General features: G+C 37.0%; 1 protein-coding gene across 2 annotated transcripts; it reads right to left on the bottom strand.

Moving 5' to 3' along the window:
• Positions 1–4,725: 4,725 nt before the first annotated feature.
• On the bottom strand, positions 4,726–10,141 carry LOC105059288 (granule-bound starch synthase 1, chloroplastic/amyloplastic). 2 transcript variants are annotated; one of them, XM_010942532.4, is made up of 14 exons: positions 9,996–10,141; positions 9,014–9,386; positions 8,811–8,891; positions 8,604–8,702; positions 8,400–8,489; positions 7,550–7,613; positions 7,362–7,462; positions 7,157–7,266; positions 6,799–7,042; positions 6,548–6,724; positions 6,258–6,449; positions 5,501–5,587; positions 5,287–5,415; positions 4,726–5,055 (listed from the first exon to the last, which is right to left on the bottom strand). In XM_010942532.4, the coding sequence occupies exons 2-14, from the start codon at positions 9,371–9,373 to the stop codon at positions 4,939–4,941; spliced, it is 1,851 nt and encodes a 616-aa protein (XP_010940834.1). In that variant the 5' UTR covers positions 9,374–9,386; positions 9,996–10,141; the 3' UTR covers positions 4,726–4,938. The 2 variants fall into 2 exon arrangements, with proteins under 2 accessions (XP_010940834.1, XP_010940833.1); XM_010942531.4 differs by having other exon boundaries at positions 9,014–9,383; positions 9,996–10,134.
• Positions 10,142–10,471: the final 330 nt, after the last annotated feature.

Genomic DNA, 10,471 nt, shown 5'->3' on the forward strand with positions numbered 1-10,471 from the left:
AATGGGTAGAAAAGATTTTGGATAGATGAGATTTTTCTTTTTTAAACTTTTAAATCACTAATTGAAGTGATCGATTAATTTTTTTTCTTTTCCAATTTTATTTCTATCCAAAAATGTGGCAACTTGAGGAGGGCGAGGCTTAAGCAAAAAACTTGGGTACCCCATCAAAATTCAATTAGGAATTACTATTATTGTACAAGGAAGCAACCTCCTTTCTAACTAAAGGGTCCTTGTACCCCCGGGCAGCATAGTCGCTATTACTTTAATTAAGCTCAACATTGAAGTGCTACATGGCCACTGAGGATTTATACGGAGTCAACGAATAGTGTAGTAAGTTATTGATTTTCAATGCAAAGGATGTTGCCTTTATTTTTACTGCATCAATAAATAAGAACCTACAGAAAGAATCTTTCATCCTCCAGCAAATAGCCCTAGCTAGAGGGGATGCCTGGTGTTGTCTCCTTGTTTTGCCTCTTTGTTGTTTTAACCTTGGGTAAAAAAGGATATACAACAAGACACCCTAGGTATCCCCTCCTAAATTTTGAAGTCTAAGATCAACAAGTGATCATGTGCCCTAACCATACTTCATGGCAGCAGTGAACCTTCATCCACTTAATGTGCTTTAGTTAGCACCAAATTGGTTGTATCAAAAAAAAAAAAAAAAGCACTAAATTAGAAATCCTGTCATTCTTATCTTTTTAACCAATTGCACACCTAATTATACCTAATCAAATATAATTGCATCAATTAATTGATTTTCTTCGATTTCTAGCCTTAATTACTAGCTACCTCACTTGATTCTCCCTATTTCACTACAATTGAATCCTAGTGCAACCTCTATCTGGTCTAATCCTTTTTCCAATTGACTAATATTAAGCAACATTCATGTATCAATTTCTGTAAATCAGCTTGGCCTAATCCATTTGGCTCAATCAGATTCACAAATCCTAGACCAGTTCCTCTCTAATTGACTCTCATCCTGACCTTCTTTTACTCCAATTGATGTTTTATGAGTTCAATTATACTTAACAACATGCAATTGGATCAAAATATTCTACTCGCAGGTCAATTGGACTTGATTCAATTTAATTTTGAGCCTAATATAAGTTATTTTTGAAACGAAAACAAACAAATTTGTATTAGGCTCAAATTTGAACCATGGTCTTCCCTCACTGTCCAAGTGTCACAGATTTAATTTCATAATGCTTGGACATATCTAGTCCCCTCAATTAAAGTCACCTCAAATATTTCTATAAATCAACCTGATTTCAAAAAAAAAAGAAAAATGAATTAGAATTTCAAATAGTTCTAATAACTTTTCTACCATAACTTTCTCTCCAAAAGTAATTGGGAGTTCCTGGCCATTATCTCACATCTTCTCCTTATTCAAAAGTTTAAATTTATTCTCCGATCTCTCTCCTAACCTCTATAAATAGCCCCTATGAGAATAGAATTATATTCCCTTCAATCCCTTTGTCCATCTTTGTTTATTTCTTTCTTCCATCTCTTCCTCTAGCCCCAGCCCTTCTATATGCCCTTTAAGGCTTTATAATCTCCTTTAGCTTAAACCTTTCTTCCTAGCCTTAGGCCATCCCCCTTCTCCTATTCTCCAATTGATCTAAATCTAGGTCCATCTATTGTCGAGGAGCAACCTCATCTCAAAACCAAGGATGCTAAGAGCAAGGAGGTGTTCAAGCATCGAAAAAGCCTTCTCTTCCTTTTTTTTTTCCTTCTTCTCTTTGTTTAGATCTTTATAATTCTAAATGCAAGCATGTAACCATCTCTTGATTGAATGAAACTATACTCCTTGATGATTAAATAGCTTGACTTTTGTCTATTTTCTTTTTTATTTTGAGTTAGTTTCTATAATATTAGCCAATAGCTTGTAGATATTTTCTCCCAAATTGGATATTTAGGTGGAAAAATAGAATATAAGACCCTCTAATAAGCCACCCTAGAAGTCTTCGAGCATCATCCCTACCCTAGATCAAGCATTAGAGAGCTTGGTTGGTGGTCAGAAACTCTAGATCTCATTTACCATATGCCTATTGGATAGGCATATGGTTCATGAGTCTTGTGTTGGCTATTTGAATGAGTACGGGCCTAGAAATTTATATCTAAGGATATAGAGGTTTTCTTATTCATTGAATCTTTATTAGTTCCTTCAAATCTTAATCAAGCCTTGAGTTCAATTAGATTTGTTTTTTCTGCCACTTTTTTTTACTGATTTTTTTTATTGATTTTTTTTTTTAAAGAGCCAATGGCAACTCTAAACTTGGTCATGCCAAGATTCTCTCTCGGGTATCCATACCTTGTGCATAGTGCAAGTCTATTGAATCAATGAGAAATTTTTTGTGCATTGCAGGTGGTGTAGAAAATCTGATGTGGAACACACCACCTTATTCCATTGGTCCACGTAGCCACTACTTTTCATTGTGCATTCAACGTCTGCAGTTTTACTTTTTCATTTATAATTTTGAATGACGAAAATGTCCATATTCTTTGAAAAAATTATGACATCCTATGTCTATATTATAACATACTGCATCCAAAAATTCATAATTTTTATCCACAAGATATCATAATATAACGCAGGATATCATAATATGCATAGGATATTATAATTTTTTTTAAAAAATAAGAGTATTTTTGTCATTCAAAATTTTCAAACGAAAAAATAAAGCTACAGATATTAAATACGTATTGGAAGGTAGCTAGACAAAAATATTTCTTTTATATTACGACATCCTGGGCCATATTATGACAACTTGGATTATATTATAACATTTTACATGCAGGAAGTCATAATTTGCTGCAGAATGTCATAATATGCCGTAGAATGTCATAATTTTTTGAGTCATATTATGACATTTTACATGTAGAAAGCCATTATATGCTACAAGATATCATAATTTTTTCAAATAATAGAGATATTTTCATCATGCAAAAATTTTTAAACAAAAAAAAAGAACTGCAGGCATTAAATACGCATTGAAAAGTAATGGTTACATGGACCAATCACATAAAATGGTGCATTCTACATCAGATTTTCTACACCACTCATGGTGCACAAAAATTTTTTCTGGAATCAATATGTATGATTACATGTTCAAAGCCCATGTACAGAGGGTTGCTACGATTCAGACAATGTAATCACAATGGATATTTTATCTGTTTTATTTTTACTAAATTTAATTACATTTAAAATGTGCTAAGATTAAGCATTTCAATATGTGCAATATATACACCACTTAACAACAGCACAAGGAAATATCAGTCCCATATCTATTAGCAAATACTCATTTTAAAAGGCTGCAAAACCAAATGGTAAGGGTCTGCTTGGTAAAACTTTATTTCATTTTCTTTGTTTTGAAAAATTAAAAAAGAAAAATTAGTAATGCTCCGAAATATATTTGGCAACACTATTTTAATTTTTTTATTACGATTACTAATAATTAAAAATTGTCCATATCAAAAACTCTTTTTTTAAGGAAAAATAAAAAGAGAACAAAGGTAAAGAGTAGTGGCAATTACATGCTTTCCCCTCTTTTTATCTACCATGATATGAGAGAGATCTATATCCACGTAAAATCAAAGATCAGGAAATTACTAAGCATGTGCTATCATTTTCTACTCGTGTCTTCAAAACAAACATTTGCTATCTGTTTGTATAAACCAAAACATTTGCTTAAGAAAATTCTTAGGGCACGGCATCAGCTTTGGAAAACTCTTACAGCTTGAGGATGGCAAAATGTTTGAGAGATGCACTTCAATCAGACATTTCTGTGAAAGATTTTCAGCTAGACTTCAGTTCTATATCCAGCATCACGGAGAAGGAAAAAGCACCGAGTCCAGAACATCATAAATATCCATAAACCAACATCTTGCTTGTTTGACAACTTAGCACTTAACATGCATCAGGGAAAGAAAATAGTGTACACAAAAGTTCCATCGAGCCCCTATCTCGCCCGTTTGGCAACTCAACAATCCAGCATTCTCGTGAACCAATCTCATGTATCATGAAAAGAGAATATATAAGCACCTAATAATGCCCATGGAAGTTCCATATATCCCCATGTAAGTTATAACTATCCAAGACCTCGTCCAAAACATTAGGATATTATTTCAATTTCTTAATTCTATTAAAATACCTAAAATTTTCTCAACAAATAATACGCTTTTATTTATCCTTACATACTCCATTCTTTTAAACACTAACAACCTTATCAAATTAAAAATCTAAATTTAAATAAATATATTCATAAATACCACAATTAATCAAACTTATATTAACTCATACTATAGTATCCCTAATTTATATAAATTATAATTTATATTAACTCTAACATCATCCGTTACAATCTAAAATTTCAAACAAAAAAATTAATTAAAAAAATATTATTTAAATTTTTTAACCCTATATAAATACCTAACATTTTTTCAACAATTAATCAATATGCGACTAAATGCCTAACAGCTCATCAATCATCATGCGACTAAATACTTGACAGCTCAACCGCTCAACCTTCCATCTACCACACTCATTTCAGCAAGTCATACGGGTTGGGGGTGTATCTTTTGCGCCAAAGAAGGATTCACGCACCAATAAATCATGCAATGATCGCTTCAAGAGCCGTGCAGGCGAAAGTCTTAACTGGTGTAAAGAAAATTTGGAGATCATGGTCGGAACCATCACGGCTACCGACACCTACAAGAACAAGAAAATACAAGGCACCCAAGCATTTATTCATCCATTGGTTCGTCATACCATCTTTATCCCCAGAAACATCTCCATCGACAAGCTCTTTCTCCCTCTCTCGTCCAAACATAGACAAAACATGCACCAGCGTAGACGTTAATTTATACAGGACCCTTGGCTATGCCAGCCCACTTAAGTGCGTCGCTTACAAAAACACTGCAAAAGCGATATTATTGCCTTCAGGGAGTGGCCACATTTTGCTTGGCAAGAGGAGCAATTTCCTCTCCATCAAGTCCAGGTTCGCTGCCAGCAACCTCTAAGCTCAGAAGCAACTGCTCCCACTTCTTTGCAGGTTCCTGAGATGCAGCAAAAGCAATATGAGAAAGCAAGGTCGTGTCAAGTTACTGAGATGAAACATGCATTCGTGGTGTCAAACAACCTTGTTGTTCAGGGGCTTATGCTGAAACTTGTACTCATGCTGCAGAAACAGCAGTGGGTGAGTACGTGTGTGCACGCATGTGCGTGCGTGCGTGTTTGTGTGTGTGTATGAGGGGGAGAGGGAGAGACACTATTGGTATATTGCCCACCTTCCAGGAGAGGTCTTGGGCCATGCAGTTCTGAATCATCTTGGCAAAAGCAGGTGTTCCATACGATGCACGAGCCCTCTTCACAGTCGTTACAACTTTCTTAACATCAGCAGGATCAACAACATCACACTGAAAGAAGAAGATGGGAGTTTTATTTCACTTGAATAGGGGCACCACATAAATTGGTCTTTAGCTGAAAGGAGCAGATCCTTACCTTAACACTGAAGTCACCCATATGAAATCCAGTGAAGCCTTCTTTCACTGTGTCCGCAAGTCCCCCAGTGGTGGTACACATTGAAGGCTGCAGCACATCGCACAACATTATCATCAGCATTTATTTCATATATCACCAGTACCTACTTTTTCTTGTTAGTAAGATGCTGTTCGGATGCTCTGTATGTTTTAGTTATACTACGAGCAAACAAAAGAATCTAATATCCAATTAAAATTGCTGAAAACAGATGTGCCAATTATAGAATTTGAAAATGCAAAAACTACCATTTTCATGATATGAAGGGAACAAAAATAGTCTGGTTGGTTAGGTTCCAGTTCCACACTATGGTAAGTCAGGTTGAGTCCATAACAATTTTCCTGTCTTCTCATTGTCAACTCCATGTAAAGAGTTTCCACCCCAGGTAGCAAATTTTCTGTTTGTTGTTACCCATATTTGTCCAGCCAAACTCAAAAACATAAATTGGAGAAAAATATGAAAGATAGCATGTTCCAGAGTCAAAAGATTATGATGGAAAACAGAAAAGGTAAGACTACAATAATTTCACTCTTACATGGGTTCAATTTAAAGTTAACTTAGAAAAATGCAACCAAACATTTCCAAGCCTAGAAAATTGTTTAATTTTTCCCTAGATATAAGAAATCTGACAAATTATGTTACTCTCCCATTAGCACCTAAGATGGTGGCTACTCAAATTGGTTCAATCAATATGATGCAAAAGAAGAATTAGGGAACATACCAATCCATATCGCATGCCTTGTAACTGAATAAGACCACATGGTTCAAATCTACTTGGAATTGCTAGAATATCAGCTCCCGCCATTATCTGATGAGCCAAGGGAGCACTGAATTTTATAATTGCTCTGTAATTGTCTGGGAACATTTCTTCCAAATCCACAAGCTGACGCTCCAGATGCTTCTTGCCCGTTCCCTGTGGATAGACAAAAATTGGGTCATTAACCCAATTTATTCAATTCATTTGTACCAAGAAATGCTTATAACCAACTCAAAAGCACTTCGAATACTCACCAGTACAATTACTTGAACATTTTCATCAATGAATTCTGGGATGGCTGCTGCTAGGATATCGGGGCCTTTCTGCTCTTCCAGTCTTCCAATGAAAGCTATGACAGGGGTGTTTCGATCTACAGGCAACCCAACCTCAGCTTGTAGAGCTTCCTTATTTAAAGGCTTTGCATCCATTACCTGAAAAGTGTCTATCTATCAGTATTAATTTCCTGAGAAACTAATGAAAAAAGAAACTCTCGGGAAGCTCTCACGGTTGTTGCATCATAGTTGACAGAGATATATTTGTCGGTCATTGGATTCCACTCCAGAACATCCATTCCATTTACTATTCCAGTAATGCCTGTCGTGCGTAGAAAGTTATCCATCTCAACACCCTTTTCTTTTCCCGAAAGAAGCTCTTGGGCATAATATGGGCTCACAGTTACAACCCTGTCTGATTCTAGTACTCCAGCTTTCATCCAGTTTATTTTCCGCCCTTTCACAGGTTTGTCATACCTGCAAAATCAAAGCACAGAGCATATAAAATATGCTCGTCAAAAAGAAAGGCCCCATGCGAACAATCACAAGTAGTTTCCTTCTTGTAAGATAAGTTGAAATACAGTCTCATACCCATCAATAAAATCAAATGAAGATTTGAAATTATCTGGGAGGTTGAGAAGTGCAAAATCTGAGAAGGCGAAGCGCCCCTGGTAGGCAATATTGTGAATGCAGAAAGCCACCTACCAATCATGTGAAACCGAGTCAGCCAAGACAACTCTACATCAGTAACAGTTCTTTAAATTATGATCAGAATCACACCACAATGAAGGATTACCTTGGCATTCTTGTAAATACCATGGGGTTTGTACATACTCTTTAAGTAGCATGGAAGAAGAGCAGTGTGCCAATCGTTAGCAATAAAGACAACATCTTCCCCTGCATCAAGAAATCATAGGCGAAGCAAAAAAATTGTAACCAGAAGTGATTCAGCAGCTTCCCAACGTAAAAAAACATGATTCATACCATATGGTCCAGAGTAATGTTCACTGTTGTTGAGATTCAGTACCCTTGGAGCTTCCAAAGCTGCCTGTAATGCCACAAGAATACTAGATATTTCAAAATTCATCATGAAATAGTTGAATTTTAGTCAATTATGTGAATGGAAACAAAAAATTAAAGGTATTTTTTGCAGAAGTAGGATCAAATTGAATAAAAGATGACAGTCCTACAGAAATCAACACAGACTAAAGAAATTATTGTGAAGGACAGATGAAAACAACTCAGCAGTACATAATTAAGTACGACACTAGTAGATCCAGAAGACATGATGATAGCATGCAAGACCAATGGAAAAATACTATATCATCATTCAAAAATAATTACATCCGTTGCATGGTTTAATGATATAAGCTATGAGCACTCAGCACAGGTTCTAGCCAGATGTGGAGAGTAACAACCTAGTAGAGACATCAGTCAAATGAACATTAAATTTCAGTGTGTGAAAACAAGGGCCTGAAAAAATTCTTACAGCAGCACTACAGGGCAAATATTCCCCTCCAATCTAATACAAAAAGTTTTCACAGTAAGCCTGCCATCCATTCAGACAAGCACCAGAACAAGCTTCTGATTTTCTTTCCCATGAATTAATTGAAGAACTGTGAGTTTAACTCTAAAGAGTAGTAGTTTGAAAAAACAATAGCGCAAGCATTTATGCAATATAAAGATTACAGACCTGGTGCAGAAATTAACAGTTATGTTACAATTATTGACTTATCTTCTCTTTTATCTACACAAATACCGTTGACGATTTATCAAAACATTCAGATAAAGGATGCAAAAAAAGTTCTTTGTCATTTAGATGGAGATCACTAACCTGGCAGAAGAGGCTGAAACGTAACTGGTTGTCTTGATAATCTATTCCAGTGACAGGACCATATATTTTTCCACCAGTTTTTCCCCAAACCTTAAATTTTCAGATTAAGAGCATGTGATATGTCATATGAAGTGCCACATATTCTGATACTTTAACTCTATGTACCAAGGAAAAGGAGCTTAAGGGTAGAGATAAAGAAAAAACCTTCTCTAGAAACATAGGATGATCAACAAAAACCCGATCAACTCCTCTTTTATAACAGTGGAAGAAGCGAACAGTTTCAGTTCTATCCCCAACTTTTATCTGTACATAGCATCAAAATTCAAGCACAAGCATCAAGAGATGATAACGGCTAATCAAAACAGTGAAGACACTTCACATGATAACCTTTCATCCTCAAAACAGACATACCTCAAGCAAAACATTTGTATCCCACCCATCCTTGTATTGATCATAACGTGGTGAAATAGTCATGACTCGGTGTCCATTTGCCTACAGAAGGACTAACACCATGAATACTTATAACTACTAATCAACCAAGCCGTTCCCTGACTAACAAACAGATGAATTATAAAGCACAATCTAGTGGCGAACAAGAGTTAGCTGATAATTACCGCCAGTGCTGGGGGAAGTCCTCCAACAACATCACCAAGTCCCCCAGTCTTGCTCCATGGAGCCACCTCAGCTCCAACAAAGATTAGATTCATCCCACTTCCACATATAACAACAGCTCGTGGCCTACGGCTAGCATGATCAGAAGCCCCCTTTGCTAGCCTTGATGCTGCTTTTGTACTGGTCCTCATCTGAAGCAAATCCACCATGTTGAGAGATCTCAGTCCATGGTAAGCAGTGGACTGATTCCTCAAGTATGGAATCCTTCTGTTTTGGAATGTTCTTGGCTCCGAATCAAGTACTCCCCCATGCTTGCCATAAGAACTCTTTGAGATGAAGTGCGATGCCAACATGGCAGCCATTGGCAGATGCCTACTAAAGAAACACCAAAGGCATCAAAACTCTGGTCCAGATGTATATGAAACCATCGGCGTAAAAAGTTTTGAAAACAAGTAAAAACTACATCACCATGCTTTGAGAGAAGATTCATAGTTCTTTTATGACTCTTCGATGAACTTCCTTATTCATTAGTGTTAAATGACATCCAAAATTATATCATCCAAGCCTTTTTTTCTCAAAAAAAAAAAAAAAAAGACATTATGAAAAAAATAGGAAGTAACCAGGGGAGATCTATCATTTTCCACACATAACCACCCAATCAGTCAACAAATCTCAAACTCCCATTTATCCAGGAGAAAAAAATAATTAGTAAATCATTTATCTACGCTTCAGATGATAGTCAAAACAACATACTGTTAGTCCTTTCTGAGCAAAAAAAAAAAAAAAAGTAATCCACGCATCTACAGTGAATTTTCCATTAGTTTTCCAAAAAAAGGAAAAAAGGAAGAAGACTAGTGAAATCAAGCTAAAGAACACATTACCCAAGTTCTAAAGAGATCAAAAACAGAGTCAACCCAAATAACGAAGAATTAATTAAATTAAAAAATCTGATAGAAGAATGGGTAGAGATTTTTCAGAGATCACCTTTCTCTTCTTAATGGAAGGGTTAGAGCTAGGTTTCTAGGACCACGAAGTTAGGTGGAGATGCAGGAGAACGGCAATGGCAAGGAGCTCCCTCCCTGTCTCTCTCTCTCTCTCTCAGAGTGGACGGTGGAGCTTGCTGGGACTGGGAGCCAGCTGACGCCTAGATATTTGTACACGAGGCCACGAGGAGGCGCCGGGAAAGACACGTGGCGCCATATTAGTCGAACTCTTGCTGGCGCCTCACGAGCGTCCGTTGGTTCACGAGACCGTGGGGCCCAGTGGCGGCACAAAAAGAGAATGTGGGGGCCCATGCAGGGGCCAACCGTGGACGAGCACCGCTGATCCCGCCACGTCAGTCGACGATTGCCCCCCGTCGCTGCTCCCGGATTCGAAGACGACGAGAAGCGTCTGCTAACGATCCAGAGCGGGCCACGTCGCCAGCTGCGGGCCCCACCGATGTAACGCCTTCGTCCGAA

The sequence above is a fragment of the Elaeis guineensis genome, chromosome 16 (assembly GCF_000442705.2).
Source record: "Elaeis guineensis isolate ETL-2024a chromosome 16, EG11, whole genome shotgun sequence".
NCBI lineage: Eukaryota > Viridiplantae > Streptophyta > Magnoliopsida > Arecales > Arecaceae > Elaeis > Elaeis guineensis.

Bases quoted from the DNA above. Each gene is read 5' to 3' on its own strand.
- LOC105059288 (XM_010942532.4), bottom strand. From the start codon at position 9,373: ATGGCTGCCATGTTGGCATCGCACTTCATCTCAAAGAGTTCTTATGGC. The intron at 7,614-8,399 runs GTTAGTGATCTC...GTGGCATTACAG, and splicing joins GTTTCAGCCTCTTCTGCCAG to GCAGCTTTGGAAGCTCCAAG. The intron at 7,463-7,549 runs GTATGAATCATG...TTCTTGATGCAG, and splicing joins ACATTACTCTGGACCATATG to GGGAAGATGTTGTCTTTATT.